Source organism: Cenococcum geophilum (assembly GCF_001692895.1).
Source record: "Cenococcum geophilum 1.58 unplaced genomic scaffold K441scaffold_37, whole genome shotgun sequence".
Taxonomy (NCBI): domain Eukaryota; kingdom Fungi; phylum Ascomycota; class Dothideomycetes; order Gloniales; family Gloniaceae; genus Cenococcum; species Cenococcum geophilum.
In genome coordinates this window covers 1,294,420-1,314,029 of record NW_027137595.1, presented here as the reverse complement: position 1 = coordinate 1,314,029, position 19,610 = coordinate 1,294,420, and the positions used below count along the sequence as shown (strand labels likewise).

At 46.8% G+C, this 19,610-nt stretch overlaps 8 protein-coding genes across 8 annotated transcripts; 6 read left to right on the top strand and 2 right to left on the bottom strand.

The window, feature by feature from the left end:
- Positions 1-166: 166 nt before the first annotated feature.
- Positions 167-2,600, top strand: K441DRAFT_573877 (acetyl-CoA synthetase-like protein; the record flags this gene model as incomplete). The annotated part of the gene is made up of 7 exons (XM_067644072.1): positions 167-609; positions 661-686; positions 742-1,137; positions 1,212-1,731; positions 1,785-2,112; positions 2,169-2,456; positions 2,508-2,600. The coding sequence occupies 7 exons, from the start codon at positions 167-169 to the stop codon at positions 2,598-2,600; spliced, it is 2,094 nt and encodes a 697-aa protein (XP_067501270.1).
- Positions 2,601-4,062: 1,462 nt separating this feature from the next.
- On the bottom strand, positions 4,063-4,565 carry K441DRAFT_664348 (uncharacterized protein). Its single transcript, XM_067649342.1, has one exon. The coding sequence runs from the start codon at positions 4,502-4,504 to the stop codon at positions 4,298-4,300; it is 207 nt and encodes a 68-aa protein (XP_067501269.1). The 5' UTR covers positions 4,505-4,565; the 3' UTR covers positions 4,063-4,297.
- K441DRAFT_698318 (uncharacterized protein) lies at positions 4,534-5,994 on the bottom strand (the record flags this gene model as incomplete). The annotated part of the gene is made up of 3 exons (XM_067653052.1): positions 5,769-5,994; positions 5,394-5,670; positions 4,534-5,339 (listed from the first exon to the last, which is right to left on the bottom strand). The coding sequence occupies exons 1-3, from the start codon at positions 5,809-5,811 to the stop codon at positions 4,535-4,537; spliced, it is 1,125 nt and encodes a 374-aa protein (XP_067501268.1). The 5' UTR covers positions 5,812-5,994.
- An 834-nt stretch (positions 5,995-6,828) lies between these two features.
- On the top strand, positions 6,829-9,776 carry K441DRAFT_641149 (leukotriene A-4 hydrolase). Its single transcript, XM_067646641.1, has 13 exons — positions 6,829-7,201; positions 7,308-7,446; positions 7,502-7,586; positions 7,641-8,016; positions 8,071-8,111; positions 8,186-8,242; positions 8,294-8,335; positions 8,386-8,439; positions 8,490-8,574; positions 8,631-8,814; positions 8,867-8,975; positions 9,046-9,514; positions 9,569-9,776. Exons 1-13 carry the CDS (start codon positions 6,975-6,977, stop codon positions 9,603-9,605), a joined length of 1,905 nt encoding a protein of 634 aa, XP_067501267.1. The 5' UTR covers positions 6,829-6,974; the 3' UTR covers positions 9,606-9,776.
- A 153-nt stretch (positions 9,777-9,929) lies between these two features.
- K441DRAFT_664345 (uncharacterized protein) lies at positions 9,930-12,216 on the top strand. The gene is made up of 2 exons (XM_067649341.1): positions 9,930-12,029; positions 12,158-12,216. Exon 1 carries the CDS (start codon positions 10,008-10,010, stop codon positions 11,733-11,735), a length of 1,728 nt encoding a protein of 575 aa, XP_067501266.1. The 5' UTR covers positions 9,930-10,007; the 3' UTR covers positions 11,736-12,029; positions 12,158-12,216.
- Positions 12,130-12,885, top strand: K441DRAFT_573623 (S-adenosyl-L-methionine-dependent methyltransferase; the record flags this gene model as incomplete). Its single annotated transcript, XM_067644059.1, has 1 exon — positions 12,130-12,885. The coding sequence occupies one exon, from the start codon at positions 12,130-12,132 to the stop codon at positions 12,883-12,885; it is 756 nt and encodes a 251-aa protein (XP_067501265.1).
- Positions 12,886-13,661: 776 nt separating this feature from the next.
- On the top strand, positions 13,662-16,078 carry K441DRAFT_615814 (carbohydrate-binding module family 50 protein). Its single transcript, XM_067645726.1, has one exon. The coding sequence runs from the start codon at positions 13,796-13,798 to the stop codon at positions 15,764-15,766; it is 1,971 nt and encodes a 656-aa protein (XP_067501264.1). The 5' UTR covers positions 13,662-13,795; the 3' UTR covers positions 15,767-16,078.
- Positions 16,079-18,034: 1,956 nt separating this feature from the next.
- On the top strand, positions 18,035-19,297 carry K441DRAFT_664339 (uncharacterized protein). The gene is made up of 2 exons (XM_067649340.1): positions 18,035-18,407; positions 18,472-19,297. Exons 1-2 carry the CDS (start codon positions 18,195-18,197, stop codon positions 18,868-18,870), a joined length of 612 nt encoding a protein of 203 aa, XP_067501263.1. The 5' UTR covers positions 18,035-18,194; the 3' UTR covers positions 18,871-19,297.
- Positions 19,298-19,610: the final 313 nt, after the last annotated feature.

Sequence of the window (19,610 nt, the reverse complement as noted above, 5' to 3'; positions counted from 1 at the left end):
ATTTCTGCCTGTCACTGCGCCCCGTATCCCAACAGCCCGAGTGTTGAGTAATCTGGGTACACCTGACTCCATCGCGCCCTCTATACCTGTGAATCTGCACCTCCGACCTCTCTGACCCTACATCTCATCGCTAGACGCACCTTCGGCGTCGTCACCGACTTTCGCCATGCCGGACTACAAGACACTCTATCCGCAAGCTCGGAGCTCTAAAAGCGGGCCTGTGACAGTGGAGGCTCCAGGGTTTGAGAAAGTCGATGGAGAGACGATACCCCGCCGAAATGCAAAGACCAAGGACGCTCTCAAGCTTCGACCGCAGGAGGATGTTGCTACTCTCTACGACATCTTAAAGTATTCGTCGGCTAAGTTTGGCAATGCCAAAGCCTTGGGTATGCGCAAGATCCTTAATACGCATGAAGAGACGAAGAAAATCAAGAAGATGGTGGATGGCCAGCAGCAGGAGGTGGACAAAAAATGGACTTATTTCGAGCTCAGCGATTACGAATATATGAGCTTTGTAGAATTTGAGAAGCAGGCTCTCTCTCTTGGAGCTGGCTTCAAGAAACTTGGAATGGGTGCCACTGACCGGGTTCACATATTCGCGGCAACAAGGTGAGTCTAGAACTACACCAGTACAATCATCCCTAACTAATGAGGCTGTAGTTCACAGTGGCTCGCAATTGCACATGGTAATTACCTGCGCGCCCTATTGTTAATCCTTGCCACTGACCTAAACATCTACAGGCGCCCTATCACAGTCTATGGCTATAGTGACTGCTTACGATACGCTAGGAGAAGACGGTCTGAAGCACTCCATGCTCCAAACTCATGCCAAAGCCATCTTCCTAGATCCTACCCTTCTCCCCAAGCTCGTTAAGCCATTGCAAGAAGCCAAGGATATCAAATATGTCATTTATAGCACCACGAACGAGGCCAAACAGAAGGATATTGACACGCTCAAAGCTGCACACCCAGAATTGATCCTTCTCAGCTTCGATGAATTGGTCAAGTCAGGCGAAGACAACCCTGTTGATCCCGTCCCACCAACGCCCGAAGATCTTGCCTGTATCATGTATACATCAGGATCAACCGGGACTCCCAAAGGAGTGCTTCTCAAACACAGGAATGTGGTTGCTGCCAGTAAGCAATTTCCGCAGTTATTTACCATCCCTATGTGCCCATTTTTCTCCTAGACGCTTTCGCTAATTCTTGAGCAGTCGCCGGTGTAGACGTCATCGTTGGGCCGTATCTAGGACCGGGGGATTCTTTACTTACTTATCTTCCGCTCGCCCATATCCTTGAATTCGTTTTTGAAAACGCATGTCTCTATTGGGGAGGAACTATGGGTTATGGAACAATCAGGACACTCTCAGACACTTCCGTTCGAAAATGTAAAGGAGATATTCGCGAACTGAAACCTACGATCCTCGTAGGTGTGCCGCAAGTATGGGAGACTGTGAAGAAGGGCATAGTGGCAAAGGTCAATTCGGGTAGCGCACTTGTGAGGAATCTCTTCTGGGGTGCATTGGCCGCTAAAGGCTTTCTTCTATCCTCTGGGCTACCTGGTAGTGGAATACTGGATGCCATGGTCTTCAAGAAAGTCAAGGATGCAACTGGGGGTAAACTACGTATCTGCATGAACGGTGGTGGGCCTATTTCGAAAGAAACGCAACGCTTCATCTCTCTTGCGATCACGCCTATGATTAGTGGTTATGGCTTAACGGAAACAAGCGCGTAAGTTAAGGTTTTGGGGTAGAAAGTATACGATTTTGCTAATATAATGACAGAATGGGAGCTCTCATGGATCCCCTGGCTTGGACAAATGATGCTCTTGGCGAAATTCCGGGTTCCATTGAGATGAAATTAGTTGACTTCGCAGACGCGGGTTATTTTTCTACAAACAAACCCCCTCAAGGAGAGATTTGGATACGAGGAGATGGCGTTACTGAAGGTTATCTTGACTTGGAACAAGAGAATAAAGATTCCTTTACAGAAGACGGTTGGTTCAAAACTGGAGACATCGGAGAGTTCGATGCGAAGGGCCAAATCCGAATCATTGATCGGAAGAAGAATTTGGTGAAGACTCTGAACGGTGAATATATTGCGCTCGAGAAGGTAAGTTCTCCGCTGAAATGTCTGTCTACAGGAGACTGATTTGCTCACAACTATAGCTCGAGTCGATCTATCGTTCCGTTACTGTCGTTGCAAATATTTGCGTCTATGCCGCCCCGGATAAATCGAGACCGATTGCGATCATCGTTCCTGCAGAACCTGCCTTAAAGAAAATAGCTGAGGAGAACGGCGTCAAGGGCGATCATCTTGAGGAGCTCACGCATAATGATAAGCTCAATAGTGCAGTCCTAAAGCAGTTGCAAGACGCCGGAAGGAAAGGTGGCCTTGCCCCCTTTGAGATCATCGAAGGTGTCGTCCTAGCAGATGAGGAGTGGACTCCCCAAAACGTAAGTATTCGTCCTCGCAGATTGATTAATTTCCCAGCTAACAATATAAAGGGTTTTACCACTGCAGCCACCAAAATCAACCGCAAGGCCATATTGAACAAATATACCAAGGAAGTTGACAAGGCGTATGGCAACAGCTCCTGAAGCAATACCGGGCAATGTGCACCTGTTAGCTAAAACTAGTGCTACTTTCTATGGTGTTGAACCGGGGCGGCTGTAGCATCATGTTCATTGTGTCAACTGTTTTGGGTAATAAGAGTATTCCATACTTTCTGTATTCTCTATTGGGGCGCTTTATATAGCTTTGGCTCGAATGCTGAGGTTGGCGAAACTCGGATTAATTTTTTAGCATGTTGCTAGAATTGTCATATTTCAGAAAAACTTTACGAGAAGCACATCCTCCGACTCAATGCTATACTTCTCAAGCTTGATGTTACCATAATATATGTATCAGTGCAGCAAGCCAGGAAGGTGAAATACTCGTACGTGGTTCTCAGGACTGCTCGTACACTTACCTACTTAGTTGGTCACGCATACTAGTTTCCGGCTCCCGCTCTTAGATTATCATAAATCAGACTCCCCGTGGATCGTTGTGCACGTTGTGCATGGGCATACTGCTCCTTATCTAACGAATCTTCCACGAAGGGTCTGAAAGCTTATGGTTCTAGCTTTGGTGGTAACGAAAGTTTTAAAATCTTTGCCTTACTGCTAAAACTTATATACTTCTTTAAGTCTAATTATCTCTAAATACTAAAAGCTAAAAGCTCTTTATCTTCTCTACTACCTCTATATTATAGCGATATCATAGCCCTATTCTATAAGAAGTTAGATATAGATAGTTGGTTTTAGTCTAAAATCTAACTCGCGTTTAATAATAAAAATATCTAGCTCCTTAGTATTCTCAATAGAGGGTTATAATTTATATAAATAGATATATAATTACTTAAAGAATCTATTATATTAATAAAATATATAATAGCTCTTATGTAACGTGTCCCGCTCTACGTCGCCAAAAAGACAGACAGTGCTCGCGAATCTATCGCGACTATTGCGGGATCTAATATGTACTCTTATATCTTATAGTTAGTGTAAGGGATCTTTTATCTCTTACCCGGATGCACGCCCGGGAGCTCTCAGGGGCTGCCCAGGCTAGCCTTCGGGCCTGCAGCCCTTCCCTTCTCATCGGTTCGTCTCTGTACTAGGGTATTGCCATACCTACTCTTTACCATATCGTCCTCTTCCATCGACTCTCCTGTGACTCATGCTCGGCTTGCCTGCTCTCTACCGTACACCTGGGCAATATGCCTTACAGTTAGAATATAGCTCGTAAAAGGGATAAAATTAGGTTTAAAACATTTAGTCATTACCTAATTTTGATTTTGGGTGCATTTTATATACAAGCATGGAATATAACGATACCCATTTTAAAGCGATACGCTTGACTGCAAAAACCATATCGTAATAAAGGGGGTGTAGCGTATTCTTGGTGCCGGTTACGTTGCTTGTGGAACTAAATCTTAGCGTGCATTTGTAATATGCTCGCCCCATAGTAATTTGGTACGTGCGCACCATCGCGCCCATGACGCGTCGGATGTCAAAACAACACCTTGCCCTCGCCATTGAACTTGAAGCTTTTGATCCTCATACAAATCTTCTATCGCCATCACATCTTGGAGTGCTTATTCGTCCTCGTCGCTGCCAGGCTGGCAGGCAGAGCTTACTACTACATTTGAATCAATAAAGCCCCCATTAATATCCATCTCAGGCTTCGCCAGTCGCTCAATGTGAGTCCTCTCTACCTTGACGCCAGATTCGCGCTTAAATTCTTCTATACCAGCCTTCTAAACTTCGCCACTGACAGTAGTAAGCTTGTTTAGCCACCAGCGGATAAGCTGATCGCCCACGTCTGGATGTAGCTCCCGCGCCTGACTCTTGATCTTGTAGTACCGTGCCTTAATCGACTCTAAGGTCTCTCGAACTTCCAGCTGGTAACGCTCTAGAGCACCGATCTCATCATCAACGCCTCGTTCTATGTATATAGACTCCATAGTCTTATATATTTCGTAGCTAGACTCCTCCTATATATACGCCCAGCGCTCATAATCCTCCTTCTTCAAACAGCCATATAAAAGGTGGTTTGCCCAGATATAGCGACAGGGTAGTTGATAGCGATGATAGAAGGAACAGGTGCAGATATTCTCGTCTTCTAGTGACATAAGCTCCTCGTTGTCCTCCACCATATCGTTTGTAAGCTTCATCTGCTGGGTAATAAGCTTCTGCATAGGATAAGGAAAGTCGGCCAGCCATGGCTCCTCAGTAACTATAGGATCGCGCCTCGTCCGAAAATCTATAGCGGCTTTGCGGGCGCGTAGATCGTACTCCTTGGCGACAGTAAGGACGTGCTGGATGATGCCTTTGAGGCTAAATTGCTGTATACTTGATTTGGTAGCTTTATATTTGATTGCTGAGTGCCAGCCCTCTACCGGATTTGTATCCTTAATCTGCATAAGGATTGTCGAATGTCGACGTGCATAGCTTACCCAGGTATCGCTGGTGTCCCACCACTCCTTGATAAGATAGTTAAGCTTCTTATGGTCCTTCCTACGCTCCAGAATCTTCATTGCCTCCCTTATACTATCGCGATATTTATGTATATTTGATCGAAACTTTAGGGCGACGATTATATGGTGTAGAACTTTGGCGTACTTCTTACCGGCAAAGTTACGTTTAAGCGTCCGTTCTGAGTGTACTATATAAAGTAGATGATCTACAATAAGATCTGCATCCATAAAAGGCTTAAAAGCTTGTCGAACTGCTGATATCTCAGCAGCAGAGTCGTCAGTAAGCATATAGCGAAGTCGCCAGCCTCCGTACCCACCACACCTAATTACTGTTTATTAGCGATTGCTATATTAACTGGTGTGAATAGTAGAATACCATTGCTTAAACACCTTTAAGGCTTCAACTACGATATCGCCGTCTTCCTTTTTAGTAAGGAAATGTCCCCCTGGCACCCAGCAACCGTGTTCGTCACGAACCATAATAGTATAGAGCAGCCATCCAAGCCAGTTCGTCTTATGCGTAGCATCTATAAGTGTAAGGTGGCCACGTAGCCGGAGGGTCTTAATTCGATCAGGGTGGGCGAATATAATACCCCGAGACTCTGTGCCATCGCAGGAACGGTTTATAGTAATTTTGGCGGACATATACTGTTCTATTAAAAGTTAGATTTTAATATAATATGCTTAAATAAAGAAGTTCGGTAAGTCCCGCGTACTAAGGCTCACTAAATTGAACCCTAGAGCTACTTACCAGGTTGATTGTCAAGCCAGTTAAGAGCCTCTAGCTCTTGCATATTAATAGGAAACGAGTTGCCAACCTAACGTATATCCAGATTGGCCTTCTTCCAGTGTCTTCTAGCGTTCTTAACGTCTTGCCGGTTGAAATATAGGCCTCCAGCGTTATGGAGTCGCTGCTCGGCTTCAGGTATATGGGGTGCTTTAATCGCGGTAGCAACCTTATGGTATTGATAGTTTTTGGATACCTTAGCAGCAGCAGCTTGTATAAGAGCCTCTGGCCGTTTAAACGCATCAATATCCTCTAAGGAATGATTATGTTTGGAGCACGACTTCTTTGTTCTAGTAATAGTAATTGAAGACGGCGCACTGCCTTCCGCTCGCCCAGCTGGATAATTATATACCACCTTACACACCATGCCACATGGATTGGCGATTCGAATTGAGCGCGAACGAACACCTTCTCCTCTGCTTTCTGGCTGCTGCTTACGCCAGAAGCGATATTTGAAGATATGGTCGACGGAATACTTGTTGTACGTTTTACCCTGGTTAGACCACTAATTTGTTATATAAGGCCAGAGCTGGTTGAACTGTTCGACGCTTAAATGAAGGTCCTGCTGGAGGGTAAAGAAAGCATGCCTCCAACCAGCAATATCGTCAGGTGCACGAAGGATTGGGTGAGCGCTGCTGCCGCCAGCGGCAGTAGGGGGGGTGGAAGCGGGTGCGCGTCTGCGAGGCATTGCAAACTCCTCCAAGATTTGATCGCGATAGAAGATTTGTATGAGGATCAAAAGCTTCAAGTTCAATGGCGAGGGCAAGGTGTTGTTTTGACATCCGACGCGTCATGGGCGCGATGGTGCGCACGTACCAAATTACTATGGGGCGAGCATATTACAAATGCACGCTAAGATTTAGTTCCACAAGCAACGTAACCGGCACCGTATTCTTGGCACAACAAACTTCGAGCCCCTGGATAGATTAATCAACAACAAGCCCGCAACGATATCACGTGATGAGGCTTGGCGCTCGATGAGGACAAACCTCATCCACCACCTATATAGAAAACAAGCAATACACAACGTTTTAGCTCCATAACCTGCTCAGCGATATAAACAACACCATTAGGAAAGCTTAGAGATTCTCCCAGATTTTGCCCTCGACGCCCATGAGCCTTATCGTTGCTATCTAAACTCACACAGTACTAGCATTTACAGTCAGCAAAATGCACCGCTCACCACAAGCCATGGTGTCCCGCCCAATGTTAACGAATGTCTCCATCAACAGACCGAGAGACCCCAATACCCTATCAAATTATCACAATTTCCTAACCACACATACAACTGCAAACTTTGAGATTGATTTTACAAGGAAAATTCTCGATGGAAACGTAGTGTTGAGTCTGAAGTCAGTGACAGATGCGGAAAGCGCCGAAGTCGTACTCGATACGAGGTAATCTTCTAATCCAGTTATATAATTGTTTGTGCATGAGGAGTTATTAGCTCTAGAAAATACACTTGATCTCAAATATCTAGTTACATAACTAATAAACTATCAGTTTTCTTGACATCAAAGATGTGAAGATTGAGAGAAAGGTGGCAGAATGGACTTTGGCCTCAAGATTCGAACCTTACGGCAGCGCATTGTCAATCAAGCTTGATCATGGGGTTAAGAAAGGAAAAACATTTGAACTTGATGTATTGCTTATCCCCAATATATCTGCTTGAGATAGGCTGATATAAGCGACCTCAGATATCACTCAGAACTACCGAAAAATGCACAGCGCTGCAGTGGCTCACGCCTGCACAGACTTCAAACAAGAAACATCCTTACATGTGTAAGTACCAACACTTTCTAACGAAGGGCCAAACGTATCCAACACCGTTCCTAGTTTCCCAATGCCAGGCAATTCACGCAAGATCTGTATTCCCATGCCAGGACACCCCCGACGTAAAATCAACATTTGATTTCAACATCAGGTCTCATCTTCCCGTACTCGCCAGCGGACTTCCTACTGGTTCCAAAGATTTCAAACCGGGGAAGGGCGGTGCTCCGGGGACATTACTATACACCTTCAAACAGGAAATTCCGATTCCGAGCTACTTGTTCGCTCTTGCCAGCGGTGATCTTGCCTGTGCTTCCATTGGGCCACGAAGTACTGTCTGGACAGGTCCCGAAGAGCTTCAAGGGTGCAAATGGGAGCTTGAGAATGATATGGAGAAGTTTCTTGAAGCTGCAGAATCCATAGTATATCCCTATGCGTGGACGTGAGTGGTCCACAAGTAGTGTTTTCGCAACTCAAGGGCTTACTCCAAGCATAGGACCTACAACGCGCTTATTCTCCCGAGTTCTTTCCCCTACGGTTAGTAACGGTCCCTAGACTAGATTATAACAGAAGCGTAGAGCGTACTAATTATTTTATTTGGTCAATGCTAGGCGGAATGGAGAATCCAATTTTTACGTTTGCGACACCAACGATCATCAGTGGTGACAGTATGCATCTGTACTGGAATAAAGTTAGCTTGCTCTGACCGAAAATCTCAGGAGAAAACATTGACGTTATTGCACATGAACTGTCCCACAGCTGTATGTTTCCTAGCAAATTCACGCATATATCTTCTCATAATCTCGAACAGGGAGCGGTAATCTTGTCAGTAATTGCTCTTGGGAGCACTTCTGGTTGAATGAAGGTTTCTATGTCCTTTTGCACCGCCACGACCACTTGCTAAGGATCGAGAAGGATGGACGACTTACCTTGAACGTCGCATACAAGCAGCAATCCATGGAGAACCTTATCGAGACTTCTCTGCAATTATTGGATGGAAGTGAGCTATCTTAATATTTCTCTAAGATCCACCTACTGATGAGCAACGGCTTGCAGGGCTCTACAAGATTCAATAGAAAGGTTTGGCGAGGAGCACGAGTTCACTAAACTTGTCATAGACTTGAAAGGGAAAGACCCTGATGACGCTTTTTCTTCTATCCCGTATGAGAAAGGCTTCATCTTTCTCTACCACTTAGAGAAATTAGTTGGCAAAGAGAAATGGGATGGGTTTATTCCCCACGTGAGGAAACGAGGAAAATCCAATTTAATATGCAGCTACTGATACCTTGCAGTACTTTAACACATACAAGTTCAAATCTCTAGATTCCTACGATTTAAAATCTACCTTGCTGGAATTCTTCTCCTCGGATCCCCCAGCGTCCAAGAAGCTCGAGGAACTTGGTAAATTTCCTTGCTTCTTTCTTTAAATATATTTATCCCAGCGCTATGCTTACGTATGTGGGGCATTTAGATTGGGACGCTTGGTTCTACAAGCCAGGCTACCCTCCAAAACCGGACTTTGATCAGACTTTGGTCAAGGCTTGCTTCAAGCTTGCGCGGGAGTGGGAGACTCGTTCCGGCGATGCTAGTGCCTTTAAGCCCAGCAAAAACGATATTGAAGGCTGGTCCGCAAACCAATTGGTCGTGTTCTTGGAACAAATCCAAACCTTCACAGAGCCTATCTCACCTTCAGACGTTGAACTGATGGGGGCTACCTACGGATTTGCGAAAAGCCAGAACGTAGAGGTTGTCAGCCGCTACTATGGTATCGGGCTCAAATCTAAGGCGAAGGCGGTCTACCAGCCCACCGCAGAGCTGCTAGGGGAAGTAGGAAGAATGAAGTTTGTGAGACCGCTATTCAGGTTATTGAATGAAGTGGACCGGAAGTTGGCGGTTGAGACCTTTGAAAAGAATAAGGACTTCTACCATCCAATATGCAGGTAAATTCTGATGTATTGCCCCCATAACTGTCCAGACTCTAATGCTTTTAATAGATCAATGGTTGAAAAGGACTTATTCGAGAAAAAGTGATATGCAGTTTGCTTCGTCGGGATGGAGGTGCATTCTGCGCATTAGCTAGATCATGCAAGGGTTTTTTTTGGGCAATCGCGATGCCCGCAAGCGTGTAGTTGGTGGGAAATATACGAAATATGTCATAAATACCAATAGTCAGCATCATCGTGATGGTGTTGTGTTTCGTGCAGGGATTCGACGATTAAGCTTTTCTCGCTCTAAAAAGTCGAACTAGGGCGGCTATCTCCACAACACAGCCGCGCGATGACTTCTTCCATTCCCTCCATCGCGCCCTGTTTCTAGCATTCGCAGCATTCACCACATTCATGCCAGCCTCCTTACCGAGGATACCCATTTGACTCTCTCTTATGCTCTACTGTCAACCTTCATCGGTTGGATATTTTCTAGAGCTCCCCCGCCATGCCGAGCCCGAAGCGGACCAAAGTCGCGTCTACACGCGTCGCGCAACCATCGCAACCATCCAGTGCCGCTCCCCATCGTCGCAATCCAGCAAGACAAGTTGTAGAATGTATTGAAGATCACAGCGATGATAGTGAGGGTCTTGTGACCACAACTACCCGAATTCGTGGAAGACTGAGCCTAGTGTCGCAAAGAAATGTTGATTATACTATGACTGGTGGGCTAGGTGAAGGAGATGTGAAGGGTGCTCACAAAACAATACCTAAGACCAGACCAACTGCCAAGAAAGTGAAACCGGACAAACAGCAAGCCGAAGCTTTAGATGCACTGAAAAAGAGGCGGGATGCTACATTGAAGACGAAGGCTAGTCGAGCGCGAAAAACATCACCGGAGGCTACCATTCCTTCCCCAGAGCTCGAGGATTCCCGACCAGGAACGATCACAAAAGCCGCCAGAGAGCCTTCTCTAGCGCCTTCTGAAGTCGATTCCCTATATGCGAGTCCGTCTCCTGTTCGCACAACAAACCCACAATCGACCTTGAAGGCCCAGGGAACCCCAGCGATAGATACTTCGATTTTGGCTCTCGCAAATTTCAAGCGAAGACCTAGACAACCGAGCATTCTTCGTATGGTACAACAGACTAGCGACAATGAGGAAGATTTTGATGACTTCAACCCAGATGACGAGTCTACGCCTCTTAACCTTCATAAGAATGTGGATCAGGGAGGTGGAGGTAAGGGAACCGGTCGAAGATCTTCAACTTCAACACACACTTCCGGCTCGCGAAAACGGAAGCTATCTTCTCCAGATATACAGGTTCCGCGTTCGTCTCCCCCAGCCATGCCTTCCCCTACTGAAGGGCGTGGTGGGTCTATTTCTCCCTCTGAACCTTCAAGCCTTCCAGAACACATCGCAGAAACACAAGAGGGCAATATCCAAGAGGAACAACAGCAAGACCCGGAAATCTGGAGCGAAACCATGGCTCCTCCCAAATCCAGCAGTTCTCTTCCAAATAGTCCAATCATGACAAAGGCTTGTAAATCTCATGGTGAAAAAAAAGGCCGTCAAACAAGCTCTCGCAAAACACGTCAAGCCCAGGGTGAGGATAACGAAGGCAGTGAGGACTCGGTCAGATCGGGCGCAGAAAGCGTGACTGTTACGCGGCACAGAAAGGCGGCCCCTAGAAAGCCTTCCAGGCCACCAAATCTTTCGACCGCTAAGCTCCAATCACTGCTTCCCCGCCGTCGCTATCATGCGAGAAATAGGGCTGTTGATCAGTTTGACATTCCCAGCTCTGATGACATAGAAACATCAATGCCTACCTCTGATGAGGACGAATTGCAATTTCCTGCTTCCCGCCGCACTACTACCGCTCGTAAAACAGACTCTGCGAGAACGCCGGTGAAGAAAGGCTCTCGAGAAGCAAAGAAAACTATTAGCCAGACCTCTGCGAAGAAGGCAACACCGGTGAAAACCATACAAACAGCGAAGGGAGTTACTAGGACTTATGGAAATCGTCGGGTTGTGTCATCTGACAAGGAGAATGAGAGCACGTTCATCTACCACGAGCTCTCAGAAGAAGACGATGAGCCAACTGAAGTTACAATAAATCATGCGAAGAGTGCCGAGCTCGCGGCTGCAGCGAAGAAATTTGCCGAAGTCGACCAATGGGAGATGGAGTTCGAAAGCGTGGACATTGGGGGTGAAAGCTCTAGCCCGTGGAGATGATGAGGACATTTCAGTGGCTTTTCCACTCGCTGAATGAACTTTCCGTGACTGGGGTTATAAATACAGGTGTCAAAAGTGGATTTGGGGAATGCGGCGTATATAGGCAGTATCTTGTCGCTCCACGATACGTTTGCGGGGAATGTCAGGTCTTCATGCCCCAAGGCGGTATTATTGGCCCTAGATGTGGAGCAATGCAGACTTAGTGATGCAATGCAAGCTCCGTGTCACGAATTAGGGAGTTTGATCTTCCAAAACCCTGCATGTCTTCTCATGGTTGAAGTCGTGCTGCAGCTTGTGAGTCATCATTTGTCTCAACTGTTCTCTTCCCAATCCACCTCAGCTCCTCTGGTACCACTATCTGTTCATACAAAACCTATGCCGACAGTCTTCGACTATGTCACTAAACGCTGAATTGCAACTAGAGAAAAGCCAAGTCGACAAACCTGCCTGTCCCTGCTCTCAGGACATAAAACTTGGCATCCAAACGACATATGATGCAATAGCCACCCGCTACCTGGCATGGACCAAACCTTCATACAGTACACGTCTTCACTATCTGCAAAAACTAGCTCCTTGCCTCTCCACTACGCCCTCCGAGTCGGAAGATATCTATGTTCTCGAGCTCGGCTGCGGTGCAGGCGTTCCAGCCACACAGTTCTTGACTGCCCAGCCGAACGTCCATGTTACGGCGAATGATATATCTAGCACTCAGCTCGCCCTTGCCGCACAGAATCTGCCTTCGGACAGAGTTATATTCGTTCAAGGCGACATGATGACCTTGGATTTCCCCCCAGACTCCTTCTCTGCAGTGGTCGCGATTTATTCACTCATCCATCTCCCGCAAGACGAGCAGGCCACAATCTTGCGCCGCATCTCTCGCTGGCTCAAGCCAGGTGGGTGGCTCCTTGCAAACTTTGGAGCAAAGGAGAATGGGGGGTCCACAGAGAGCGAATGGTTGGGCGAGAGGGTTGAAGGCGGGTGCATGTTCTGGAGTGCATGGGGTTCGGAAAGGACATGTGGGATATTGGAAGAGGAAGGTTTTAGAATCAAGATCAAAGACATTGTGAAGGAAGCAGAAAAGGAGGGGCAGGTGGACGAAGTACTATTTATGTGGGTTGTGGCGGAGAGAGTAAACGAGATTGCTTCGTAGCGTGACGTATGGAGCTTGGGAATATACTTGATAGGAAAAATCGGGAGGACGTTAGAATTGAGAAGTCGGTGGAAATTTGAATTTGAACGACATCTTAATACTGTTTTTAGTTTTCCTTCCGCAAGGTTATGTAACGGAGACGCGCGACTATTTGATTGTCAAGCAATGAAACATAGGGCAATTAATGTGTAAACCATAGACTAGAATAGCACTGTCGAGTGCAACTCTTGCGAAGATACTTGTGATTATCTTTATCTTGTGCTGAAATACGCCAATGTGTGCATTCTAACACCTGATGTTTTCAGGTTGCTCCAGTCAAATAATAAAAGAAAGGCTGGTAAGAACTGCGCAGTGGAACGGAAACCCTCTCGGTAGTAGAAGAAATTCTAAGAGATGGTAAAACGAGATCCAAGAGACTAGCTATAGACTTGGACGTGAAACAAAACATAGGTGATGTTCCTTAGTATCTGTGCTCGGAGGAGAGAAGTTCTCATCTGCGTGTCCAGGTATTGCGTGCTGCAAAAATGAGCATTGGCAGAAAAGCGGGCCGTGATACCGTTCAGAAGCCATCTAGCCTTAAGAATCCGTTTTTGGAGCCGATTTACGTCAATGGTGTTGGAGGACGGCGGCAATTTGGTTATTCAAGAGAAGCACTCTAAGAATGCATTCGATGTATATTTCACGCCGCAATACGGCGTGTGGTGACTGTCCGTAAGCACCGCGCAAAGCTTGGTGGATCCGAATGTGGATCCTCTTCAACGATTGCACAGCCGATCATCCCTGGCATCACCATCTGCAGCAACGTCTCAAGAATGCCATTCTGACTTGATGCCATGCTCCTTGCCACTCAACATCAGCATCTATCCTATGCTGCTCCCCTCGCACCCGCATCGCCAGGACTCTAAAGGCCATGAACCCCACTAATGCCTCACACTATTCCTCAAACACCAGCTCGACACCCTCCGCTTCTTCACTTCGTCCACGCAACAGACGCTTGATTTCTGGACTAGATGGCGAATTAAAATCGGAAATTCAAAGCGGACAAAGTACTCGGAGAATCTCACCTTTCGGATCGCCTTTCAATTCCAGGACCGCGTCACCAATTCCAAGCACTCATCCTTCTCGTACTGACCCATCGCGAACGTCTCCGAAGTCGAATACAGCAAGCAACAGCAGGCCATTAGGTGGGCTGGGTGGACTAAATCAACGGAGCAATCACGATTCGTCTGCGTCGTTTTCCGATATATGGGGGAACTCGTGGTCTGCATTACAAGGGCTAGCATCGAATGTTCTAGGAAACGATACAGCCCCCAAGGGCAAACAACCAAGGACAAGAAGGCCGTTAGAAGCTACACACCGCCGAATATCAAGCAGCGCTCCTCCAAAGCAATGGGGACCTACGGGATCCATCGGTGCCCAGATTGGGGTTGGTTCGCGGGAGGAGAGGGAGAATTTGGTTCGCGCAATGAAGAGGAAGGACCTACTAGCAGCTAATGGGCACATATATCCGGATTCTGCCGGGAGAATTAAACGGCGGAGTTCAGACGACCGAATTTCTGTATCGGCACCACCAGCTGAGCAGGAAGATCGAGATGCATTGGTCTATGTGCATCGAGTGAAACCAGAAGACACTCTTGCTGGAATAACAATCCGGTTCAACTGCCAACCAGCAGTACTTCGGAAAGCCAATCGAATGTGGCCTAATGATAGCGTCCAAACTCGTCAGACGATTGTCCTCCCTGTAGATGCTTGTGGTGTGAAGGGTCGACCGGTATTAGACCCCAACCAACATGGAGAAGACGACCTCTTGCTTGATGGCTACGGTGAAAGCTCTTCCGACAACGACAGGACGCCTACACAAACTCCAATCGCTTCGAATGGCTGGCACCAACACGACTCCACCAGCCAAAGTACATCCTTACCTCGTCCACCATCCTCTGCAAACTCCTCCCATACCGAATCCGAGCCTCCTTGGAAGCATGACTCGTGGGTATTACTCCCAAATGAGACCATGCCTACTGAGATTGCTCGACTACCACGCAAAACTCTCGGCTTTTTTCCTCCAGCCCGTCGGAAATCTCTCACATTTTCCGACACCCCATCATCTTCCCTTGACCTCCCCCGATCCTCAATGTCCACAAATTCCACTGCATCACATACCTCCTCGCCATCACTCACGAGCGTCAAAAATGGCAGTTCTACAACCATCACACCCCTCACAAGCAACAGCCCTTCCACACGCCCACGCCCTCGAACAATTAGTGTATCAGCCTTTTCCCTCCACGGTCCTGGCGGCGTTGGTACACTTGGTAAGAACGTTCGCAGCCCTGGACCTGCTCAAGATGGCTTGAACAAGCTATTCGCCGCGCACCTCCCCAATGTGGCTCCACCGCCTGAGCAAGAGTACCTTACGCCGTGGTATCCTGGTTTACTGGACATCGATGCTAACCTTGATGGCTCGGATACGCCAACATCCTTCCGCATGGGCACTGGGGGCCGGAGCACGGCTTCTAGAACTGGGGGCGGAGGACTGGATTTTGAGAATGTGGGTCATGCTGTTGAGGGCTGGGTGCGCAAAGTGGCGTCGCGTGCCTCTACTATGTTATCGGAGCCTTCATCTAGTAGCGCAGCAGGGAGGGGTTCTGCTGTTCCGGTAATTGGGGCTGTGGGTGGCGATTTGGGTGATTTGATTGAATTGAGGGATGACGCTTTTGAGGTGGGGGATGACGACGAAGAAAGTGAAAGAGGGAGAGGAAGACAAGGCACAAATGCCGCATTTGCACCGTCAGGTACCAGGCAGTATGGGACTGGGAGGCTGGACGCAGGACTTAGCGTCCGGGAAAGGGGGAGAGGCAGGAATGAGGGAGCAAAGATTGATTGATCAGTTGACTAATTTGTGAGCGATTATTCAAGAAGCATGGAGAGATCCTGCAGGGGGCGTTGCCGGCGCGCGGACAATTATGATTCAGGTGGTAGAACCCTTGTTGTTGTCATTTTTGGGAGTTGTTTGGGGTTTGGAATTGATTCGTGCTTTCAGCATTTTTCCTTTTCAAGCTGGGTGGGATGGGCGTGTTCTAGGCGGTTGTTTCCAACATATACCTGGAGTAAATCATATGCTTAGGTAGTAGAGGTGAAATACGGTGTGAGACCGCAGGATTAGCCTTCTTATTACTCGAAGTTCTTCATTTATGGCTAAAATACTTCTTGATAAAATTTCTACTCCTTGTGACCAGAGTGGCTGTTGTGTCTAACTTGTTTCGTGGAAAGAGTCCGATTCAGCATCTAGATTTAATATGCTGAGACAAGCCGAAGTTGAGCTCAGCAGTGATGCTAGAACGCAGTTCTGTTTTGCATTCAAACGGCCGTAAGACGGCATAAGACTACATATTCACACCAAAGTGCAGATGAAGCCGAATCAACCTCGGAATGGAGGTTTTCGGTTTGGTGTGTTCCAACGCTACGATGACTTGGCACTTGTTGCTTTCGGGGGTTCTGATGCGGGGAAGCCGTCACCCCCTTCCCTCCGTACCCAGCCGTTGCTTCGTCGACCTATCATTAGTAGCTTTTCACTGGAGCTTCTACTTTCTAGATAGTGCATGNTACTTTGCGCAGTGATAAGCCCCCTGAGCTAAGTGAATCACTTAGTGAAGATGATCAGCAGGCAGCTCAACCTGCGCGGTTGATACTGGTAGTCAGAACTTGAATAATCGGCGAAAATCCTTGGCTCATTCGCATGGCAACACCCATATCAGTGGCCCAACCGTTCAAGAAGGTTTTAGTAAAAGAAATGCAATTAAAATGAAGAACTTTTGCTGAGTTAATGCCAGCCTTTACCTCAAACAAGTGTTCGTCCTGTGGACTCATTTTATCAATTTGCGATTGAATGTCGAAAATCTATCAAGAGAAGGATGGTAAAATTCGTAAGTACCTAACTTGTAGATTCAAAATATTTTAACTAGTGTACAGTACCCAGGCGCGTCCGGTGGTTAGTGTGTTTTATTGACTTTCCCTTAAACAGCAAAAATACCAAAACATCCCTACAAAAAGGCCGTGCAGACGAGGCTGCGCTAACCACCGGAATTGACAGGTGGGTGTAGAATCTATAACGTGATCCACAAGCTAGTGGCCCACACAAGCAAGTGGCCCACCCCACCTAATACGCGACGCGTTATTTAACAACCACCTAAATGGCAGCACCACAACAGCAAGAGGCCCTTTTTCGAGAGGGCAGAGTTGACCTAGGTGTTCAAGCCTACAAGCTGGGCCAAATTACATCCTCGTGCACAAGCTGCCCAAAAGGGGGCAGCAGGGGCAGCGGCTGAGCGACCGCAACGGGCAATGCGCAAGTGTAGCATGTGCAAATTAATAGAACACAGCACGTACGTGCCCTAGACGGCAGGCAACTAGCTAGTAGATAGCTACACCAAATACAGTTATTTGTGGTTGACTGATTGCCTCGTTTTGCGATCGCGTGTTTGGTGGGGTGGGCCACTTGCTTGTGTGGGCCACTAGCTTGTGGATCACGTTAAGTGTATTCGTCTTGCTAACGAGGCTTGGTGCGTTAAGTCATGGCCAGAATTGGGCGGTTGGCGCTGCTAAATTCCGGCCACGACTTAGAAATTAGCGCCACCTCGTGCATAGTATTAAAAAAAAAACCCCTTTTTAAAATAATAAATTAAAATTTTTTATAAAATAAAAATTTAATAAATACCTTTGAATTTTTTTTAAGAAAGCTTAGTTTACTGTTTAAATAGGCTGTATTATTTTTTTTTGTATTGATTACTATTATAGTTATTAAGTTATATGTTTTCTGGTTGAATTTTAGTGAGGTTGATGTAGCCTCTCTCGCCTACGTCAAGGGATTTCTTGTGAGCTATAATTCTAGGCACTGGTGTTATCGTTTTCATCTCAGGTATGTGATTCTACTTGAATTTCTTGTCGTCTTGTGGGGCAAGTCCTTCAATCGCGCAGTGAAAGACGTTGTAGGCCTGAAAAAGATAGCTGATGAGCAATGACTTTAACTTTCTCATGCACCCAGGCTTACAAATACATCTAAAAAATTTTACAGTGTTTATTCACTCTTATGACGTACTTGAGCTGCTTCAACTTCCTTTCATTGACCCATGGACGTACTTTACTAAAACTGTGGCTCGTGCGCTACGAATAGGCAACAGCAAAGAGCTCTGGAGGCTGCTCTTACCGCAACGACATTCTTCCCTCAACTGGAAAAGTATTTTCAACTCCGTTACGAACTGTAGCTTTGCCATTCGATTTATTAGCAAAATACTAGACCTCTTTAAAGCATCACCATGTCAGACCAGCCTCCTGTCTCCAAACTTTCTCAATCTCAATCCCAATTTATTGTTCCTCAAGAGCTTGCAAAGTTTTCCATATCTAAGAGCGAGTTCCTCGCTCAAAATCTCAAGTTCCAAAAATTGGCTGTTGGCGCTATGGTGTTCCACAAAGAGCGACTCCTGCTCGTGCAACGTAGCGCAAGCGAACGCGCCTTTCCGAACTTTTGGGTAATCAGCCTGGCGTTTGTAATTACTGCTAGACCACAACTGATATATTTGCTCTTCTTTATAGGAGATTCCCGGTGGTTCTTGCGAGGACTCAGATGAAACCATCCTTCATGGTATAGCTAGAGAGCTCCAGGAAGAGACAGGACTGAAGGTCATGAAGTTTGTAAGGCTGGTCACACAGTTCGATTGGGAGGATAGGCTGCCCCATCATCAATCACAGGAGAGATGGGTCAAGCTTATTTTTGATGTTGAGGTTGACGGTAAAGACGGGAAATCAGGATCGGAGAGTTTAGATGTCGTCTTGGATCCAAATGAACATCAGAGATACCTGTGGGCTACTGAAGAGGAGGTTCGGAAGGAGAAATCGGACGGCACAATTCTTGAATACATCACACCCGACAACAAGACGGCTAAGCTGGCTGGGTTCGGACTCAGACGCAGAGATGTGGTGGAGGTGCAGTGAAGCTCCTGGAAGGGAAACCTTGAGAATCAGGGGAATCTCAGGATAGGAATAGAAGTCGAGATGGAGGCTCACCACAACCAAGCATTCGCGCAGTAGAGCTAGGCATCGGCAATGGGCATATGATAGAGGTAAAGCCGATCTGTTTCATCAAAGCACGAAACCCGCAACTGTCCCGGATAGCTTATTTATGATGCTGAAGTTGAAACGCAGTACGCTGTAGGAAGTTGTGATGACTTCTACATTTGATCTATTAAAAAGGGAAAGAGGTAGTTTAGATCCTCTTTATCGAGGTCATACAATTTTGTGCTCGTCGTAGTAAGCGTCTTGAGGGGGTCTGGGGTGCATCACAATTCTTGAACAATGATTGCTTTAATGCTCTGTAGATCCTTGGCATGGCGCTTCTGCCCACTAATGCTACTCTACATTCTTATTAGTGAGTGCCTGAGAGCACGTTAGAGGCTCGTTAATAGCACGTATTGAATTGCTCGGAGTCTAACGGAAGTCCTAACCAAATCTTTGGTACCTGCTAGGAGAACATATCTGGCGCGCGGGTTGCAGTGCAGTCAGTGAGGCTCGAAACCATCTGCATGTCTTCGCGAGTGGGCGAGGCTTACGATTTGACCCTGGTCTCGAGGCTTGTGAAGGGGGTTTCCTCCCATATTTTGCGGCGGGCCGTTTTGTTCCAGATAGTCAGGAGAGACCAGAAAATAGGAGAGCATAAATGCTCAGCCCTATGACAG